This window comes from Arachis duranensis, chromosome 8, assembly GCF_000817695.3.
Source record: "Arachis duranensis cultivar V14167 chromosome 8, aradu.V14167.gnm2.J7QH, whole genome shotgun sequence".
NCBI lineage: Eukaryota > Viridiplantae > Streptophyta > Magnoliopsida > Fabales > Fabaceae > Arachis > Arachis duranensis.
The window spans coordinates 27786693-27809740 of NC_029779.3; the positions used below are offsets into that span (position 1 = coordinate 27786693).

A 23048-nucleotide genomic window follows, 5' to 3' on the forward strand; every position below is an offset into this window, starting at 1 on the left:
CAATTCAATTGCTATTTTTCTTTGGCCACTTGTATATTTTTTATGTCACTAATGGTTAAAACATGCTTTGCTTTTCCATGAAGCAAACAAGGTAATGTCATATTGTCATGCATTATTCTAAGGAAAAAAACTTAGTATACAACACAAAAACAGAAACAAAGACAAAATATAAAAAGTCACCAGCACATGTGTGATATTTTGAGGATTAGGAGAGGTAATATGCTTTACACTTATACTCCCCTCAAAACCAATTAGAGAGGAAAAAAATAAAAAATTTAAAAGTAAAACTCTAACGATCATATTGCCATTGCATATTCCAAATTTCTATAATCAGTTTTTGGTCATTGATGAAAAATATAGGCATAGAGAAGCTCATTCTAAGTGTTAGAAACTCCTGGAAGGCACCAATGTATGTAATCTGCATAAGTTTTTGGGTTAGAAATTTGTTCTTCTGTTAGAGGCTCCCATTGCTTCCTATAGATAGATGGGTGGCCTTCTTTTCTATACTCTAAGAGTCGTGTGATGTTAAGCATCTGAACATTCAAGCCTCTTGATTCAAATCTTGAAGTACATTTTTCACTACCCTCATCATTGATGGAAAAGTACCATTCCCCCAGTAATCCTCTTGTATAATCAAATCCGTTTTTTTTGTAGTAGTTTTCACTCTTCACTCCTCCCATTCATGATATTATTGTACTTGTATGAATGCTTTATGATTTATTTCCATTTTTCAACAAGATCAAGGATAAAAAATGTATCGTGAAATTGGTTTTATCACCTTTGCAAGTGCAGGTTGGGTTGTGTGCTCTACTCTTCACTACGTGCATATTTTAGGTGAATGGGGTTTATAGTATGCTAGTTTTCTTTTATTGTAACTTGATACTTATCTAAGAGCTTGATTGACACCTGTTATACACACATTTTCAATGCGTACTATATGTGCCTACAGCTGTTGCTCTATATTTTGGTTTGTATACTTTTTGAGTTTAGTGCAAAGGATGTATCAGTTAATTTTATTGTTTATGCCACAAGTTATATTCAATAGATGAAAAATATTAAGATTTATAGCATTTTAAAAAATCCAAAAAAGGCAAAAAAAATTATCTTTAAAATTAAACAAAAAAAGGAATTTTTTTAATTTGTATTGAAATTAGAAGCGGTTTTATAACCGCCGCAAACATTCATAAATTAAAAAACATAATAACATTGCGGCGGTTCGTAACCGCCAGCGAAAATAGATTAAATTCTAATACTTGTATATCGCGGCGGTTTAAAACCGCCGCTAAATTAATTGCTGCAAAAAATTGATTCAGCGGCGGTTATACCAGCGGTTGCTAGAAATCGCCGCAAAACCTAATCCCTGCGCCTATAACAGGGCGGTCCACTGAACCGCCGGCTTTTTGATTTTGTGGCGGTTTGAAACCGCCGCTAATAGAGAAAAAAATCGCCGCTATGCAGCGCCTCTGTTGTATTAAAGGTTAATAAAAGATTATGGCATAATAAAAGGAGTAATAGTGAATTGTAATAATTATTTATCATCTAGAGAATTCGTACCTCAAACATAGTTCTTTTTCTGTTTATTATTTTTCATACCTAATGGCCTATGATTCTATCAACAGTATTACCTATGATAGATTATGTAATGAAAAAGTTTAAAAAATAAAGGAAAAAGTAACGAATAAAGATGGTCTGTGAGTGTTGTTGCAAGATCACGGACACTTGGAAGATAACTGCACGATGAATTTGGTATATAGAAAAGTTTTTGAGAGCTTAAAATGAAAAGGTAAGAACGAAATCTCTTAATTAGATTTATTAATTTATTAAAATTTATTACTATCAATTTAAAAAATTGACAAATTCTAGGTGCTAATGGATAATGCATTCTTATTGTACATTTATAACTTGAGAATATTAGAATTATCATAAAAATTCGTATTATGTTATTTTCCTAATAAGTAATTTTATGATTACATTAATCATATAATTTTGTATACTAACATTGATATAGTATTGTTTCATCTATATATTTTGCAGGCATCAAAGGATAGTGTTGAGTTTTTATTTAGTGGGTTTAAATTATTTATTGTTTATTGGAGACTTTCTGCATTAAAATTCTGTAATAATTTGTTGTTCATTTTCAGCTAATTTTGATATGTTCTTACACATATAACAATTTGTTGATGGATTTAGGTATTACTAGATTATTTACGGTCACATTCAGTATATATGTCTGATTTATTGAAAAAAGTAGATTACTAAAACCAATTAATAACTATTTTAGAGTTAATATATTTAACACTAACTTAAGAAAAAACAAATAATACATAACATATTATATTTTTATTAATCAAATTATTATAATTTAAATTAATTTTAATAAAATAATTTAAAATTATAATTTCAATCTTATCACGTGCATGGCACGGGTGATTAAACTTGTAACTTACTATTAATTGGTTTTATTAAATTTACCGATGCAGGGGTGCTTTTCTAGTTTAACTCGATAACCCATTTAAACTTAGCCATATCTGACAATATATATATATTGGACCAATGAGATTACTCTTATAAAAAAATATCGTGATAGGGTTGGCTAATGTACTAGTACTAATGACTTATCACCAAAAAATAAAACGCACTAATCACTAATGAGATTATTAAAAAGCACATTTTGGACTATATATATATTGGATTCGGAATCGCGTGTATATAGCACACTCTCATTTTTGTTGTTGTTTTTTTATTGTTTGTTTGTGTGTTATTAAATTATTAAAAAAATTAATAAAAAAATTTATGTGTGACAAAATTTTAATAATAAAAATAATTGTTAATTTAGATTGACATATTTGAATGAAAAAATATTTTTATTAAATTTTAAAGATACATCTTTTAAAAAGAAAATAATTAAAAAAAAAGTTGACGATACATTGCTATATAAAAGATAGAAAAAAAAAGTATTTTTTTTAAATTAATCCAAAATACTCAAATATAATTAATAAATAAAAAATTTTTAATCTAAAATATATAAATATAAAATTAATTTTGCTTTTTTAAAAAAACTAAAAAAAAAATTCACCCAAACAATTCTTAGAACATGGACTTCTACCCAAGGAAAGTCAAATTATTACGTTGTGCAGAAGAATAGGCTACATCCTACGGCTAAAGGATTTTGTGTGTTTTAATTTTTGTAAACAGTTCTGTTATACATTTAAATTTTTTTAGTTTATGTTTATTCAAATTAAATAAAAATCATTTTTATTACATGTAATGTGTATATACATATACTTCATTAACATAAATATATTCTTCTTTGTTTTTGCGTTTATTCTTCTTTTTTATGTTCTTCTTTTTTTTCTTTGCATTTTTTCTTCTTCTTCCTCGTGTTCTTTCTTCTTCGAGTATTTTTTCTCTATCGCTGTTCTTTTATTGTTATTGTTGCTGCATTTTTTTTCTGTTTTTCTTTCTAATAATTTTGCAGCATTGATTTTTTTTATTTTATTCCTCTTAAAAGAGTAAAATAAGAAGAATTATAACAAAATAAACTAAACAAGAAAAAGATAAAGAAAAAATAGCAGAATATGAGAAGAAAAAAGATGAAGAGTTTTGAATTATGTAAAACTTATCAAAATAAAAATACACCCAAATTTTTTAATAAATACACATAAATTTCTTAGTTTTTACACCAAAATTTTGCCACAAAAGCACAAAAATGTCTTCTTTAATGTTGCATTTTTTTCTTCTTCTTTGTTCTTTATTTCTTTCTTTCTTTTAGTTGAATGAATGTAGGTTCACTCGTTTCCTAGTAGTTTTGCAGCATTATGTATTTCTTATTCTTTATTTAATTTATCTTTATTTTTATTCCTGTTAACAAAGTAAAAGAAGAAGAAAGTTGAGAAGGTAAAAAAGAAGAAAAAATGAATAAGAAAAAAAAGATAATAAAGAAAAAGAAGAAGAAGAAGTAGCAGAAGATAAAGAGAAAGAAGAGTTATCAGAATAAAAAATTTCTTTATTTTTACACCGAAACTTTGATACAAAAGCACAAAAATGCCTTCTTTAATAAAGTATTTTTTTCTTCTTTTGTTTTTCCTTATTTCTTTATTTCTTTTAGTTGAATGAATGTAGGTTTATCCTCTTTTTATTAATTTTGTAGTATTATGTATTTTTTTTCTTTGTTTGATTTTTTTTTGTTTGTATTCTTGTTAAAATAGTAAAATAAGAAGAAACTTGAGAATGTAAAATAAGAAAGAAAATATGAATAAGAAAAAAAGAAGAAGATGATAATGAAAAGGAAGAAGAAGCAACAGAAGATGCGGATGAGAAAGAGGAAGAATTTTGAATTATCTGGAACTTATCAAAATAAAAATACACCAAAATTTCTTAACAAATACAGATAATTTTTTTAGTTTTTACACCTAAATTTTGCTATAAAAGCACAAAAATATCTTCTTTAATACTGTATTTTTCTTCTTTTTTATGTATTTCTTTCTTTTAGTTAAATAAATATAGATTCATTGTTTTTATTCTTGTTAAGAGAGTAAAATAAGAAGAAACTTGGAAAAGTAAAACAAGAAAGAAAAGATGAAATAAAAAAATAATGATGATGATGATGAAAAATAAGAAGAAGAAGCAGTTGAGAGACCTAGAGTAATTTATCATGGTCTAATGCAAGTAGTTATGGAATAATTACCGCTTTACTACTACGACATCTCATTAGCAAGTTAATGTGCAGGAATAAGCAGATAACTTGTGTGCTTTTTAGTCGGATTGTAAATAATATACTCCCTCACCTTGAAGAAGAAAGGGTTGGACCCCTCATCGTTGTGCGTGCTGGGTTTTGAATTATACATAACTTATTCAAATAAAAATATACCAAAATTTCTTAACAAATGCACATAAACTTCTTGGTTTTTTACAGAAATTACTTAATGATTGCGATACACAAACTTAGTTAAAAAATAAGCATACAAACAAGACTGAATCATAAACAAAAATATATCCAAATTAATTTTGGATGTCGTTAATATGACAAAAATTCAATGATAACAATAATAATAACGATAATAACGATAAAGAAGATGACGATGACGATAACGATGATGATGATATAATGATAATGAAGATGACGATGGAGAAGGAGGATAAGGAAAACGAATGTAAAGAAAAAATCAAATGAAAATGAAAATAGGAGGAGGATAAGGTAGTGATGGTGGTGGCAACGATGACAATGAAAAAAAAAAGAGAAAAAAATGAGAAGAAAAAATAGCAACTGGGATATTAGTAAGAAGAAGAAGAAGAGAAAGAGAAGGAGAAGGAGAAGGCATGTGATTTGAAAAGCGGTTATAACAATTTGGTTAGACATGGTTAAATATTTTGCTTGGACGTAGAACTTTATTTTTGGGGGTTTTTATTTTACTTTAAGGTTTTCTTTAGACGAGGTGGTAGCAGATGAAATGTGAGGAACAAAGAAGCTTCCTAAGACGGATAGTGAGACAAAGTAGGAAGGGGATATAAGCACGAAAGAGATGTGGAGGGAGATGACAGAAGTTATTAGAAGAATAGCAAAAAAAAGTTTTGGTGAATCTAGAAGGATAGGACCAAGAGATCTGATAAGGAGTCCTGGTGGTGGAATACGAGTGTACAAGAAAAGATAAAGGCAAAAAGGGAATGCTTTAAAGAGTGGTCTTTGTGCCACAATGCAAATAATTAAAAAAAAAAACATAAGGCAGCTAAGAAAAAGACAAAAGTTGTTGTAACTAAAGAAAGAACAAGAGCATATGAGGGTCTCTACAAGTTTTTAGGCACGAAGGAAGGAGAAAAAAAGGTATATATAGAATCACAAAGAGTCATGAAAGAAGAACCAGAGACTTGAATCAAGTTAAGTGCATAAAGGATAAAGATAGAAAGATTTTGGCTCAAGATAAGAAAATCAATGAAAGGTGGAAGAGCTACTTCTATGAGTTATTTAATGAAGGATAGAAGACTCTTCCAAGTCTTAGTCGGTTATGCGCCAAAGAACATTACAACAAATAAGGGTTTTCACAACGGTCAAAAACCGTTGCCATAGATCAAAAAACCGTTCTTAAAACCTTAGGCAACGGTTTGACAACGGTTTTTGACCTGTGATTTATGCGGCCGTTGCTAATGCTCATAGGCAACGGTTTTTTACCTAAGGCAACGGTAACAAAAAAACCGTTGCCATACTTATTGGCATAGACAACGGTTTTGAAAGAAATTTTTAAAGAACGGTTTAAAACCGTTACTGAATAGGCAACGGTTTAGAACCGTTCTCGTTCATGATGTAACATTTTAAAACTATAACTAAATAGGCAACGGTTTTAAACTGTTGTCATTTTGTTATTCACAAAGCCAACGGTTTTAAAGCGTTACTGTCAGTGTCTTTTTTGGCAACGGCTTTAATACCATTGCAATTTTGTAATCGTCTTTGACAACGATTTTAACACCACTGCATTTTGTGACCTTTGACAATGGTTTTTGTAATATATAATTTTTTATTTACAATAATTTTCTCATGAATGAAATTAGTTCCAACTTTTTTTTAATTTAATATCAATAAATAACTTTAACTATTTGAATCAATTTACTAAAGAAAACTAATTAAACGTTTACCATCAAATTTGATTTATAAAGTATTATATAAGATCTACAATCACATTATATCATCATTGCAAAATACCATAATACTAGCCTAAGTCTTAACTACTTCTAATTATCATCATCGTTTTTAAAAATACTATAGTACTAGCCTAAATTATAACAACCTTGAACTATATCATCTAATTTTGCGAAAAATACAATAACAAAAGAGAGTTGAAATAGCTAAATAGAAAGTAGGTTTATCGTCATCATGCTACAAGTTCATGACTTTTACTAGCTAACATTTGCTCTTCAAAATTTGTGACCTTAATTAAGTTCATTTTCCCCTTCAACATGGTTTTTCTGTAAATAAAACAAAAAATTAGCAAAAGTGTGAAGTAGGAAGTAATCCAGCACACTACATTAGATTAAGTGTTAAAACATAAATCATCAGATTTAAGTGTTAAAACATAAATCATCAAAACTTCGACTACTATCAAAAAATTCGAGATTTCGAGGTAAAAGAAGTTCTAAAGTGGATGAAAAATGGCAAGGCAGTAAATCCTGATAATATTCCAATTGAATTTTGGAAGGACTTTAGAGAAAAAGACATCAGTTAGTTAACTAAAACTTTTTAATGAGATTTTAAGGTCAAAGAAGATGTCAGTTGAGTGGAAAAATAACACCTTGGTACCTATCTACAAGAATAAGGGAGATATATAGAATTGCGAAAACTATAAAGGGATCAAACTCATGAGTCATACCATGAAGTTATGGGAAATGGTGATAGAACGGAGACTGAGACAAGAGATACAAGTAACAGATAACCAATTTGGTTTTATGTCAAACAGATCCATCACAGAAGTTACATACCTGTTAAGAAGGCTGATAGAGAGGTATCGTAGTAATAAAAGGGATCTACATATGGTGTTTATTGATTTAGAAAAAGCGTACGATAGGGTGTTAAAGGAGGTCTTATGGAAGATTTTGGAAAGGAAGAGAGTAAGGATCGCATATATTCGTGCAATTAAAGACATGTATGATGATGCTACAACTAGTGTGAAGACTTAATGTGGTGTGATAGAAGAATTTTCTATTCGTATAGGATTATACCAGAGATCATCCTTAAGTCCATACCTTTTCATATTAGTCTTGAAAGTACTCACAGAGCATATCCAAGAGTCTGTGCTATAGTACATGCTTTTTGCCGATGATATCATCCTTATGGGAGAGTTAAGGGAAGATCTAAATAAGAAGTTGAATTTATGGAGAGAAGCTCTAGAAGTGTATATGGTTTGCGTATAAGTCGTAGCAAGACGAAATATATGGAATGTAAGTTCGGCTGCGGAAGGAAAAATCCTAATACATGGGTGAAAATTAGAGAGAACATTATATAAAAAGTTAAAAATTTTAAGTATCTTGGGTGCGTCATACAAGATGTAAATTATAAGATCCAAGCAGGTTGGTCAAAAATGGCGGAGTGCTTCTGGTTTTATATGTAACAAAAAAATGCTTTTAAAATTTAAAGATAAATTATATCGCACTGCTATCAAACTGGCTATGCTTTATGGTATAGAGTGTTGGACGGCCAAAAGGGAGCACGAATATAAGGTTTTTTTTTTGTGAGAAGAGCACGAATATAAGTTAAGTGTGGCCTATAAAGAATTTGAGATGGATGGATGGTTATACGGGATTTGATAGAATAAGGAACGAAGATATAATAGAGAGAGTTGGAGTAGTGAAAAAGATGATAGAATCGTGTCTCAAATGATTTGGATATGTAAAAAAAAGACCGACAGAGTAATCAATTAGAAGGGTGGATGAGATGGAAGATGGACAAAGGGTAGAAGAAAACTTAGAAAGACCATCCGTGAGATAGTCAAACGAAATCTACATGTAAATAATTTTTCTATAAACATGATACATGATAGAGTTCAATAGTGTTGTTTGATTCATATAGCCAATCCTATTTAATTAGTGGAACAAAGTTTTGTTATTGTTGTTGTTGTTTGTTTTAATTTTGAATATATTTTTCTTTTCAAACAAGGAATTAAGAAAATGCAGGTCAATTTAAAAATCTACGTCTCCATGTTCGTTGATTTTGTGTTTAAAGCTTCACTTTTATTTATCCGACTTACTTTTTTGTTGGAAAAAAAGAATGTTATATATTGTAAAGAAATTGTGGAGCTATCAATCAATATCATAAAAAAATAGAGATGGCAATTCCTTTCAACAACTAATTATTCAAGGTACGACAAGAAAATTATCGGAATATTTATTACATAAACCCTACTTAATTACCAATAGGAGTATGCATACTTATAGCATGGAGAAGATAGAGATTAAAGATGAGATGACAAAATGTTGGCCACGTTATCAAATTATAATTAAGTTCTAAACTTAATTAACCATTGTAGGCTGAGTCACATGATGTACTATTAATCATGCCACATTTGATGTTATAGATTTTCCAAGGCAAATTAAAACAAGTACGAGTTGTTCAAGTGATTTATTCACTTGTCCATTTATATATTGAGGATTAAATTCTGTTTTGTATATATAATATAATTAATTGTTTAATGATAAAATTTTTAAATATAATTTAAATTTATAGTAGATTAATCTTTTGCTAATAAAGTTAAGTGATATTATAGAAAACCAAAAAATTAAAACTACCATCGTTTAGGTAGCGTTTGGTAGAGAGATAAAGACGAAAAGACTGAGACTAAGTATTCTGTTGGGTGTAAAGTGTGAGACAAAAATTGAAATAAGGATAAAATTGAAATTAATTGATTGAAATAAAGGTATTTTAGGTATAAATGTTATTAAAGTTTTAGTCTTCATCTCTAAAAATTTTAGTCCCATGTGTCCCCACTATTTAGAGGTATTGAAATACTGAAATTTTGAGGACAGAGATAGAAATTTTAGAACCAATCTCTAAATCAACAATCATAATAATAAATTTGAGTCTCCTAATCTCTATCTTAATATCTCAAAATAAACGATTACTTATAGATTGACTACACAAACTTTACATTTGGCAAAAGAATGTGTTAATTATAACTATTATAATATATGGGTAACGATAGATAATTAATTTTTTACGGGTAACATCAGCTAATTTTTAAAAAATTATTTTATTTATTTTAAATGTATAACTTAAATTATAAATTTTTAATTTTAAATTATAAATCTAAACCTTAAAGTTGACTAATATAACTAACTAAAAATTGATTTCTTACGCTTTCTCGGTGCATATAATGAAGATGTTGCTAAAAATAAGGAATGCACAAAAGTTTACCGAGTGAAATATAACTATTAACTAACATATTCTTAAACTTAAAATGATGTAAAATTAAATTTAAGCATCCTTTGTCGACGGCAGAAACTCACCTGCAGTCGATTGCAGGTGAAGTTGCTTCTGGACGGCTGATACGTGTTATTATATGGTTTAAAAAAAATCGGTTTATTTTATATAAATAATTTATTTAAAAAAATCGGTTTGAATTTGATCAAGCAATTACTTTTATTCCCTTCTTCGTTTTGCACGTAAAATTCGTTCTCTTTCAATCTCTTTTTCAGAACTAATATGAAACTTTCAATTAGGTATGTTCCTTTTATTTATATTTCTTAATCAAATTTATTATTTCAAATGTATTTCTTAATTTATGTTTTTATTCATTCCTCGATGAAAATTATTTAATAAATGCGTACATATTTATGTCATCACACCATTTTAATATTCAGGATTATAAATGCCAAGATAATTCATGGCAATTTCATGTGATGAAAGACAAAAATGTAATTATGGTATAACGTAGACTAGTTGATAGCATGAACATTGTTGAAATTTTGGCATGATCTCTTTCATATTTGTTATATGTTTCTTTAGTTGGTGATGTTATAGTTTATTGTGATGATATGAGGGTAGTTTAATTGTATGAGTTAGGTCCTTTTTATTTGGTTGAATTTTTTCTATGACTATCCTATTCTTGATGGCAATGTCAAAATAAATATTTTCATTAGTTGTTCCTTTTTTTTCTCTATTTTTGAATCAATTTTATTTTAAAAAAATTTATTAAAAATTTTTGTTGTAGACAAACTTAATAATATTATGTTCAATTATTTAAGGAGACCAAATTAATATTTTGATTAGATACTTTTGTTTTATTGAAAATAAATTCTAATTTCATTAAAAAATAAATTCTAGTTGATAAGTAAAAACACAAAAACGTGCATGACAGTGAAATCATAATTTCTAGACAAGTAAATTATAGTCTTATTATCTTAAAAAAATAATTTATTTATAGAATAATATTGAAAAATCAACAATAATTTGCATGAAAATAGTTTATTAGTAAAATAAAAGTTAATTGATTAATTACCATAAAATTTAATTTAACTATAAATTTGCAATTGAACATATTTTTACGGCTTAATTTAAAAGCAACTGAAAATGTAAGTTATGAGAAACAAAACAAAACTCATCAAGAAAATAGAAACAGAGACACAAAAAAAAGGACAGATAATATCATTTATGTCATTTCTATAAAAAAAACCGTGAATTTTGTTTCTCTTCCATAATACTAAATTTTACTTTTTCAAACAATTTGTATACATATATTTGACAAAAATTAAATAAAAAAAAGTTTCAGATAAATTTTAAAAAAATTGGTCAATATGAATGAAGAAAAAGAACATATCAAATTCATCTATTAGGAATTTAGGAATAACATGTAGAAAGAATTTAAATTATTTTAAAAGTAGTTATTTGATCTATTTTTTTAAATAAACCATTTGTATAAAATAAATCGATTTTTTTTAAACATACAGTAACACGTGTCAACGATCCAGAAGCAACTTCACCTGCAGTCCACTACAGGTGAGTTTCCACCTTTGTCGACCTAGTAGTAATATAAGAGAGTTAGTTGATCTTTTCCTTTTCAATATGAGAAACCGAGTTAGAGCTTCAATAAGAAGAGTCACTCATATATATAGGTGTGAGAGAAATTAATATATGTACGTTTATTTGAAAGCCAGATTTTAGAGGATAAGGATTTTTTTCTTTCTGGATTTTAATTGATTTTAGAAATGAGTGCTTATGATGAATATGCATGCTGACTCTACACTGGCAAGTTGTCTTCGAAAACAATCTAACTTTCTTATAATTAATTTCAAAATTTCCCAAATCTTTCCAAACATCCTTGGAGATCAGAGTGTTACACAAAATGACCTCAAGTGAAAAAAACAAAAAGGTTTTAAAATGAATATTTGTAAGTTGGTAGAGCAAAAGTTTATAATATCCGACATGGCAAGATGTGAAAAATGATTAATATTTAATTATGTGTAGTCCGATAAAGTGATACCCCCATGGGAGCATGCACTAGTTGCAATTTGTTTAAGATCTTGAATGAATTAATGTGGTCCCCACTATTCAATTGGGTTCATGCAAGGGAGGTTGTAAGTGGGGATGTCTTATATCTCTCAGTTGACTTCACTTTCTCTATCTCTAGTATCATTATCATAATAATCATGCTACCTAAATTTATCTATCTATGTTTATATGTTTGCTTCTGAGGTTTCATCTAAAAAAGAAACAAAAATTCAGCATCTATGCTTATTATATCTTTCAAGAATTGAAGAAGATCATACATATATGCAATGATTTCAACAAGTATCGAACAAAATCAAGGGTTGATGATGCAGATGTTCCCTACTCCTCCTCCTGGGAGCGAGGATTTGGTGTCACAACAATCTATGGAAATAGTTAATAACTCTTCTGTTGGTTCTTCTTCTTCATCTACAGCTGCTGCTGCTGCTTCTTCTTCTTCACACTCAAGCTCCCTTCTCTTCAATCTCTCTGTTCTCAAGGACAAGCTTAATCAGGTTCAGACCCTGGTTGGTGTTATTCTCTCCCCAGATCAGAACCTTCAGGACTCAACTACCTCCATGGCTGTTTCAAGCATGAACTCCACAATCCAAGAAATCATACCTCCTCCTCCTCCTCCTCCTCCTCCAGGTACCATTGCTACTACTGTTGCTTTCGCCAACAACCACCATGAATTGCACCAACAACAACATCAAAGGTTATTGATCAATAATAACAATAATAATCTTAGAGGTTTCTTTTCTAGCACTACTGATTCTGAGGCACTGGATAATTGGCTTGGTGAAAGCTATAACAATACTGGTGGTGTTGATTGTAAGGTTAATAATAACGATGATGATGATCCAAGTGTTGAAATTAGTGATAGCAAAGAAGGAGCAAAGAAGTTGGATATAATTGAATTGGATGCTGCGGATTTGTTGGCGAAATACACACATTACTGCAGTGTTTGTGGGAAAGGGTTCAAGCGGGATGCGAATTTGAGGATGCACATGAGAGCTCACGGTGATGAATACAAAACGAGTGCCGCATTGAGTAACCCATTGAAGCAGAACAATAACGGCGAGAATGGTGATTGCTTGCCGAAGAAGTACTCGTGCCCTCAAGAAGGGTGTAGGTGGAACCAGAAGCACGCAAAGTTTCAGCCATTGAAGTCAATGATATGTGCAAAGAATCACTACAAGAGAAGCCATTGTCCGAAGATGTACGTGTGCAAGAGGTGTAACCAGAAGCAGTTCTCGGTGCTGTCTGATCTGAGAACACATGAGAAGCACTGTGGGGATCTCAAATGGCAGTGTTCTTGTGGCACCACTTTCTCCAGGAAAGACAAGCTTATGGGACATGTTGCTTTGTTTGTTGGCCACCGAGCCCTTTCCATTGCCTTCCACCAATACAATAGTAAGTTTAGAGTAACATTATCATCATATTATTATAAAAAAAAAAACTAATTGCTACTAAATTAGTGTTATAGTGATATTTCATAAATATTCGATCCACTATATTACCTGTATATTAAAATTAAACACGGATAAAATATAAATTAAAATACAAAAAAAAATGTTCAAAATTAATGGAATTTATTGTTTTAAACTTTGATTTTTAGTTTAGTAATTTAACGACATATTTTTAGTTTATATTTTTAAACATTAATAACTAATTGTTAGTCTTCTAACACTTCTCAATACATATATAATACTAATTTAATGTTTGATTTTTAATGTGTAAATAATATTTTTGTTTTTCAGTATATACAAAATATTAGTTTGATGGATAACTTTTAGTTGTTATTATATATTCTCTCATATTTTCATGTCATCATCAGCCATTTTCCATGTTTGTTTTATCAAGATATATATTTTTTGATGCTCACTTAGCTAGTTAGCTTAGTCCCATGTAACCAAGAGACAAGGAATTTTGAATTTCATTTAGGGTACTTATAAAAGTATTCGATGACTAATTTCTTATCTTTAGTAAACTATTTATGACAACGAACTTAGTTATGATGAATAATACACACTAGGGAAGAATGGAATATATATATATATATATTCTTCGTGCATGAACTTTTATTGGAAATGAGTTATACCTTCCGAATAGGGTTGGTTAATTCTTGTATTAATTCAAATTTTCATCACATTAAAAATTTTAGGTGCAGCTTAATGGTTGGAAATATGCATGTGTGTATGGAATTTTGGCTCAGTATAGTTTGTGGTGCTGACAAGTGACATGGCCATTTGAAAATGAAGTGGGACGCTGCTTTGTTGCACTTCATGAATTGAGATCATCTCTCTAGTTGCTATGATTCAAAACATAGTAGTAAGAAAATAATCTCAATAATCTTTAATTGATTAGCTAGCAGTTAATAATTAGTCAACAAAAGTTTTGTACATTCAAAATCTGTGTTGAAGGAATGTATCAATAATGTTATGTATAGAGAGAGAAAAACATACGTATGTTACGTATAAATATAAGATTCGAATGTTGTGTTGGATCCTAAATTTATCTTTTTCTTTTAATTTTTCAAAAATATTATTTTAGTTTTTAAAATGGTACTAAAAAATCATTTTAGTATCTATTTGGTAAATCAAATGTTAGTATTTTTCCTGTGGAAGAAGTATAGGAATCAATTTTTAAGTAGTTATCATTAATTAACTTTTTATTGTTAAATTATTCTTTTTAATCATCATATTTTAGAAATTTTAAGGTTTATTTTTAGAATATTAAATTTTAAATTTAAAATATAAAATTAAATCGATATTAGCTGGAAAAAAATGGCTCCCTAATTGAACTCTTTACTTATATGCATGTATGGCTAAAAGAAAAATTATCAATAACACACGACATGCAGTTCATAAAGTAGAAATGGTAAAAGCTGAAAATCTAACTAACAATAGTATACCATCTATAAAAACCATCATTCTATTCAAAGTTAATTATTTTTACTAATGGAAACTATTTCTCGTTGTTTTAAATGCTGTTTTTATTTTTAATAAAAAATATGCTTTTCTTTTAAAAAAGAAAAAATTGAATAAATAATCATTTTGATATCCGAAGAATTTCGATTTTGTCAAAATGGATTCCAACATTTTTTTATGACAAAATAAACCTTAAAAAATATGAATCGTTTGACAAAATAATCTCGATGTTAACTCTTTATTCTGGACATTAACAGAGATGAGTAGGTGGCACGTAAAATACTAACATAAAAAGTTAAAGTGATTTACGTGGGATTAATTCACTTTTTAGCCTAAAAAAATTCCTAAGTTTCAAATTGAGTAGTTGGTGGAGCAAAAAATAAAAAATGGAAAAGAAATCTTCATCGACGGAGAACGACATATACTTCCATATACGAGAACAATTATGAGGGCTGCATCAAATTTAAAAAAAAAAAAGGAAAAATCATTTTATGGAACGTGCTTCTGCCGTTAGGAGGTTGTGATGCTAAAATTGAATATTTGGGCCAACCATGGCATTAGTTTTTTCGTTGTCCATCTTGGCAGGTATGTCATTTTGAATGAAACTAACCCATTGAACAAAACTTGAGATTCTTCTTATTTGTTGAATCTTTCCCTCTTTCCTTCCTATTTTGATAGAAATTGAGAATGAGATATGTGAGTATTTTGTTTGGGTTGATGAAGTGGAAGAAGAAACTAAGAAAATTAAACTAAAAGCTAGAAGCAACAAAGAGATGAAAAATTTGGACAATGAGAGAATTACGTACAAGACATATAACTATGAGGTCGCCCGTGATTAAAGAATACATGAGGAAGATAAAAATTTTGTTGTTGGTGTTTGTAATTAGGATAGCTTTCGTTATAATTATGAATATGTTCTCATTGTTTAAGTAGTACTAATGTTATTGTTGCTGTATAGTGGTAAAAATTAGTAGTAGAGAGTGCTATTTTTAGATGTGCTAACTACTGAAATTGTATACAAAATAAACATGTATTTTCTCGTATTTATGAATAAAAAATAACCATATTGTATTCATTGCATATTTCTTTTTATGTATGAATCTGAGAATGTTGGAAGAGATTAAAGCATCTATATTGCATAAATTAGAACAAAATAACAGCACCAAATGCTGCAAATATTTATAACTAAATATAAATGTGGCAGTAAACTCAAAAAACTAATAAACCATCAAATACTTATACCTAAATACAATTGTGGCAATAAACTCAAGAAACTAAAAAACTATCAAAAAAGACTTGTTCAGTATATAACTAATATATTTCTTGTTGAGCGTTAATTTCAAAATACTTAAAAACCATCAAAAACCATTTGAAACCATAAAAAAAAACTTGCAATTCATGTTAGGGTCTTGTCTGGGACTGAGAAACTTGGTCCACTTTGGAGCTGAATTGTCAAGATTGGTGTGGATATGAACTGCACAAATCTGTTTATTATTGCAGGACTTATTGCTCCCATAGTTTCAACACTCACACATGGCCTTATGCTTAAAGAGGTAGCCCTATTAATTGTTGTAGAAAGCTTCATCACCAATGCTGGTTTCTGGATTCACTGGATTTGGAGGCCTAAATGTGGCAAATTTGGCTCTTGTTGTAGTGCAAGTGGTTTGGTTGCTGCTGCAGCTGGTCTAGTTGGTCTTTGTGATGCTCATGGTGGTTTGAATGGTGTTGCAGCAGATGATCTTATCTGATCTATTGATGTAGTAACTCTCTATGGTGGTACTTGAGGTTGGGTTGGGATGACAAATGACTTTGTTGGAACAGTAACTTTTGTCTTCTTTTGTTGTAATCTTTTCTTACTAAAATTTTCTGCTAACTTAATTTTATGCCTAAGATAAATTCATATAATTTTGTAAGTCTCTGTTTGAGAAAAAAAAAAAAACAACCATTCAGTGATACAACACATAATGATGGTTCTTACTATAGTAGCTTATTCCTGTATCTGAAGATGCCTTTGTGTTAATGCCTCTTCTTCAACTGATTTTAGCACTTGAAACTTACTCTAAACAAACACAGATAAAATAAGAGATCACATGCACAAAGCCAACAATATTACATATTTTTTTATTATTTTACAATATTCTACTATCATATGTTTTTGAATTATTTTGTTAGAGTATAATTAGAATCAATTAGATCAATTTGCATTATTTAGCATATATGAATATTTATTATAGGATATTACATCTTTATTATTTCGATTCTCTTAACACCTATAAATATCATTCTTATTGTATCATTCTATACAACTAGAATACACACAAATCCTTTCTCTACAGCTCTCACTCTCTTACCTTTTCTAACATGGTATCAAAAGTATATGTTTTTTTCCATGAAAATTCGTTCATAACCCAATTGTTTTTTTTCTTTCAGTAATGTTCTTTACCTTCATTTTTTAATATTTTTCTGACGCTTTGGCTCGCCACTGCCGTCACCAGCGTGTTCGTCTTGTCGTCAAAATTTCAACGCCTCCAGACTTACCGCCAGACGTACCCTCATGCGTCGCCTGAAGTCATGTTCTGCTTCGGGTTCTCCTCTCTCCAGACGCCATCCAGCACCGTTGGATCTACACCCAGGATCAACGGCACCAAACAGCGCCATGTCTCGAAGCCAACAACACACGCGGACTGCTCCAGCCCACGTCGAACCCGACCTGGCCCGCCTCTCCAACCCGCATGCCATATCCCTCTCCTATCATGCGTTACCACGTGGCCTACCCTGCTGACGTGGCATCTAACGTGATGGTTGACGTGGCTGATAGTGGGACCCTCCCTAAGGTTTTTTAGTGATATCTTTTCAATTCTGTCTTTCGTTTTCTTATTTTTTTGCCCCGAATTCGCAATTTTCTTTCCTCTCTTTGATCGTTGTATCTACTATTATGGAAAAATCATATGCTTTTGCTGCCACAAACAGAAAGGATAAATTCTGTTAAAATTATAATCATTCTGGGCACCTCTTCTTAGACTATTCTTCTATTGAATGTCATAAGTGCCAACAAAAAGGCCACATTAGCTACAATTGTCCACAACTGTTCTTCCATTTTTGCAAGCTCTTAGGACATTTGATTACTACCTGTCTTACTCATCCGCCACGTCCTGATCACCTCAAGTATCATTATCATCCCAACTTCTCCAAGAATGTGTCTGCTTCTGCTGTTGCTGCTACTACTGGATCTACCACCTCTGCTCCTCTCAACCCATCTCCTATCTCTCTATCTGATATTGCGTCTCTTCTTAAGCATCTTCTCTCCTTTTCTGGTAATAGTCCTGCTATTTTTTCGACTTTTTCAGGTAATTCTGAATGGTATTTTGATTCCGCTTGCTTTAATCACATGTCTCATTTGCATCATTTTTTTTCGTCTTTGTCTACCACAATAAATGCACCTTATGTCAGTACTGTTAATGGTTCCTTCTTGCATGCGACACACAAGGGTTCTATTTTCCAATCAACCCTTACTATCCCTGATACTTATTATATTCCCAAATTGAACTTTAATCTTATTTCTGTTGGTCAACTTGTTGATCTCGATTTTGATGACATTTTTTTCCATTTATGGTTGCTGTGTACAGGATCGTTGGATGGGACAAATCATCAGAACTAGACATAAGGTCGGAAGGTTGTTTGAACTCGAGACTCTTTATATTCCTCCTATGTCAAATCTATGTGTTACTTTTTCTCCTTCTACCTTTCATTTGAGGCATCATTGTCTTGCCCCACAACTCCTAAGAAAAATTACGTCTTCTTAAATCTCAGGGTGTTTTGGGTCAAGTTAATAATGAGTCTTTTATTATATTTCTTATCAAACTGCCAAACAACCTGGTTTATTTTTTCACAATAATTCATCTCTTGCTTGTTCTCCTTTTGATCTTATCCACTCTGATGTTTAGAGCCCTGCTCCCACCGCTTCTATGGGAGGAGCTCGATACTTTGTCATCTTCATGGATGATTATTCATATTTTACTTGGGATTATTTGATGACTAATCGCTATGAGCTACATCAGATTTATTTATATTAACTTTGCCACTAATTAAAACTCAGTTTTCCAAGGCCATTGAAGTTTTTTGACGTGATAATGCTATGGAACCATGATTCCAAACTTTTAACCTTTCTTACAGAACAAGGTACCTAGTACATCTCAACAAAATAGACGAGCTGAGCGCAAACACTGTCACATTCTTGACTCTGTTCGTGCAATGCTTCTTTCTTCTTTGTGTCCTAAGTGTACTTGGGGTGAAGCTGTTCTTACTGTTTTTCATGTTATCAATAGACTCTCTTCTTCTGTCCTTGGTAATGTTACTCCCTTTGAGCATCTTTATCATACCTCACCAGATTACAGTTCTCTTCAAGTGTTTGGTTGTGTCTGTTTTATTCTTCTCCAGCCTCGTGAACATAGTAAACTTGGACCTCAGGCTTGCATGTGTTGTTTTCTTAGTTATGGCACTAAACACAAGAGTTATCGTTGTTGGGATCCTTTCTCTAAACGTATTCGTATATCTTGTCATGTTGTATTATGGGAGCATCACATGTTTTCTCGGTTCTCCTCATTTGAATCCATTTTTCCTACTCAATCATCCTTTTTCACTAACCCCAATGTTGATCTTTTTCCTAATGATGATTCTACAGGATCTATCTTGAGTCAACTTCTATAGTCTCTTACTCTTCTGCCTTCTCCATCTCATAGTGATTCTAGACCGGACGATGATCCTGTCCTTGCCGTTATGCCTCCTCCTTCCACTGGAAGTTATGAGAAGCAACACAAGAGAATAGGAGGATATGACAACAACATTATGCAACAACAACATAGGACCACATTCACAAAAGGAAACAGAAAATCGACAACAATACACAGATTCTCTTTCTCTCTTGGGACCAAAATCAGTTAACACTTCTAACAGAGAATAACACAACACAATACAAAATAAAGCTAAAATCAAAATCGCACTAACCTTGCATGAGTTTTGGCACTAAGGAGCTCATAGTAGCTCCACTCAAGCTAAGCTACGAATGCAACAACGACAACCAACGACCCCATGTTAATTGGGGTCAATGGTGGTCAATTGGAATGTGAATGGGTGAAATAGGAGTTTTAGGTGTAACAATCTACCATATGAAAATGTCAATATTATAATCTCACATCTAACCCTTCACGAAGCATTTAACGTGCCACCTAGACATTTCTGTTAACGTTCAGAGTGAGGAGTTAACATCGAGATCATTTTGTCAAACGGTTCATATTTTTTGGGTCCATTTTGTCAAAAACAAACTTTGGAGTCTATTTTGACAAAACCAACATTTTTCGGGTGCCAAAATGACTATTTACTCAAAAAGGTTATATGTTGTGCAAACAATTGACTATACATAGTATAATTTAGAATAAACTACTATTTATAGTTTTATACCCATGAATTTTATAAACGCTGACAAAAGTATCCATCAAACAAGAAAACTAACGTTGTACCCATAAAAAATAGATTTCGTGTGACAAAAGTACCAAAGTCCTAATTTTTTGTTGACTTTTTTTAATAAAAAGTCCAAATTACCCCTACTCTTTATCTTCTTTTCCGAATTTCAAATTTTCACAACCTTCACCAGTCACCACCAGCACCTATCCTAATTACCACTGCCTTTCTTCCCTTCCCCCTCTCCACTGCCACCATTCACTGTTACCACCACTAAATCCCAATCTCCTTTGTTCCTTCATCAGTTCATTTCTTTTAGAGTCACAAAACCTTTTCTCTCTACATACATACGCTACCTTTTTCCTGAAATCACTTTTTCTTTTTTCACGCTTATCCACTCCATGTGGCTACCATGATTGAGCTTGCGAGCCGCGTATGCGTCACGCCGCCACCATGTTCGTTGTCGTCGCATTCCAAAACTTTTGCCATTGCCATCAAATCGAGGAATAGCATCTTCATCATCAGCGTCGAGAACAGCAATTACAGAGCAGAGAGGGATTTTGGCTGTTCAGATTATTAATGATGTTCAAACTTATCTCACTCAATTTGGTATTGATATCAATTTTGCCTTTGTTTTTCTTCAAAAAAGATCAATCTCCACTGTTCATCTCTTTTGCTTCAAACCCTAATCACTCTTTTCCTAAATCTAACTCACAGTTGATGAAAGTATGAAACCCTAGGGAGCATCGCACTCTTATGGTGAATGGTGGATGACGGTGAATGAAAAAAGAAAGGGAATGGAATTAGTGGTGGTGACGGTAAATGGTGGCAGTAGAGAGAGGGTGAATGATTAATGACAGTGAATGAAAAAAAAGGGGATTGGATTTTAGTGGTGGTAATAGTGACTGGTGGCAGTGAATAGAGAGAGGGGAGACAATGATAATAAAAAAGGTGCTGATGGTGATTAGAATTGTGAAAGTTTAAAATTTAGAAAAGAAGATAAAAGGTCGGGGTAATTTGAGAATTTGATCAAAAGTAAAAAAAAAGTCAGGTTTGGGTATTTTTGTCGTACGAAACTCATTTTTTATGGGTACAACGTTAATTTTTTTGTTTAATAGATAATTTTCTTAGTGTTTACAAAATTCATGAATACAAATAGTAGTTTATTCGTATAATTTAAATAAAAGAATAAAATTAAGAGAGTAAGTAGCTTATTCTTCTTTCAAAAAAGTTATTTAAAAAAAATTATGCACCAAATAATTTCTAATAATTTTCACAATATATAGTTGATAAAAATATAGCTTATCTGTTTCAATTAATTACTTCTTGATAAAATAAAAAATTTAAATAAAAAACTAACTAATTTTTAGTCCAAATCTGTTTATTTTTTTATTTTAAATTATAAATCTTAGACTATCAATTTTAAATTCAAAACAACACTACATTTTAAATTTTTCAAAAAAAATATGAATTAAAAATGATTTTATAACAAAAAGTTGATTTCGATGAATAATTTAAAAATTAATTTCCTATGTTCATTCTAAAATAAAATAAATAATGTTCCTTTTTCTTTCTTTTAAAAGAAACAACAAAAATTAAGTTAAAATTTTGAAGAATGAATTGTCCCACACTCCCACCACAAAAGTTTTCAGTAGCGCGCCTTTACCATATGGCCTTATACCCGTGGATTCAATCCATTAGACGCAGAAACAAATCCATACCGCCCAAACTCCCAAAACAATATCCAACGGTCCACGTCATCGATCCGCATGCAACCCACCCAACCAATCAAATCGCAGCACACTAACCTATATATACTCCACACTAATCAACGAGCATAATTCATCAAAACACCTTACATTCACAGCTCAAACACCAAAACTCTCTCATTTTGCTTAATCTGTGATCTGATGGCGCCGAAGACAGAGAAGAAGCCAGCGGAGAAGAAGCCGGCGGCAGAGAAGGCACCGGCGGAGAAGAAGCCTCGTGCGGAGAAGAAGATCCCTAAGGAAGGCGGCGCTGACAAGAAGAGGAAGAAAGCGAAGAAGAGCGTTGAAACTTACAAGATCTACATATTCAAGGTATTGAAGCAGGTTCATCCTGACATCGGGATTTCCAGCAAGGCCATGGGGATTATGAACAGCTTCATCAATGACATCTTCGAGAAGCTCGCTCAGGAAGCTTCTAGACTCGCCCGCTACAACAAGAAGCCTACCATTACTTCACGGGAGATTCAAACCGCCGTCAGATTAGTACTCCCCGGCGAGCTCGCTAAGCATGCTGTTTCTGAGGGAACGAAGGCCGTAACCAAGTTCACTAGCTCTTAGATCTTAAAATGTATGCTGATGTTTTCTAAGTATTACTCTGTAATTTCGTTATGAATGGAAATGAAATCCTTATTTTGCCATTGAGGTATTTGAAACCCTATATATATATATATATGTTCGAAAAGTGCTATCCCTATCATAACGTGTATTCATTATTTTCAGACTCGACAACTAATTTATATTTTTGGAACTCAATTATTAACCGTTTTCAAAATTATAAACCTAAATATTTCGTGCGACGTGCGAGTACATAAAAGTTAGTGGTTCTATTTTGTTTGGTTTCATAGTAAACGACTTGTAGCAATAATGTAGTACCATGAAAGATCATCATGAGATAAAATATCTTATAGTTGTTTATCTGTAAATGAG

At 31.1% G+C, this 23048-nt stretch overlaps 2 protein-coding genes across 2 annotated transcripts; both read left to right on the forward strand.

Annotated features, from left to right (window-relative positions):
• The first annotated feature begins 12149 nt into the window (after positions 1 to 12149).
• LOC107461763 (protein SENSITIVE TO PROTON RHIZOTOXICITY 2-like) lies at positions 12150 to 14501 on the forward strand. The gene is made up of 2 exons (XM_016080326.3): positions 12150 to 13378; positions 14130 to 14501. Exons 1-2 carry the CDS (start codon positions 12256 to 12258, stop codon positions 14138 to 14140), a joined length of 1134 nt encoding a protein of 377 aa, XP_015935812.2. The 5' UTR covers positions 12150 to 12255; the 3' UTR covers positions 14141 to 14501.
• A 7682-nt stretch (positions 14502 to 22183) lies between these two features.
• Positions 22184 to 22759, forward strand: LOC107461887 (histone H2B). The gene has a single exon (XM_016080445.3). It carries the CDS (start codon positions 22263 to 22265, stop codon positions 22677 to 22679), a length of 417 nt encoding a protein of 138 aa, XP_015935931.1. The 5' UTR covers positions 22184 to 22262; the 3' UTR covers positions 22680 to 22759.
• The last annotated feature ends 289 nt before the right edge of the window (positions 22760 to 23048 follow it).

Bases quoted from the DNA above. Each gene is read 5' to 3' on its own strand.
- LOC107461763 (XM_016080326.3), top strand. From the start codon at position 12,256: ATGATTTCAACAAGTATCGAACAAAATCAAGGGTTGATGATGCAGATG.
- LOC107461887 (XM_016080445.3), top strand. From the start codon at position 22,263: ATGGCGCCGAAGACAGAGAAGAAGCCAGCGGAGAAGAAGCCGGCGGCA.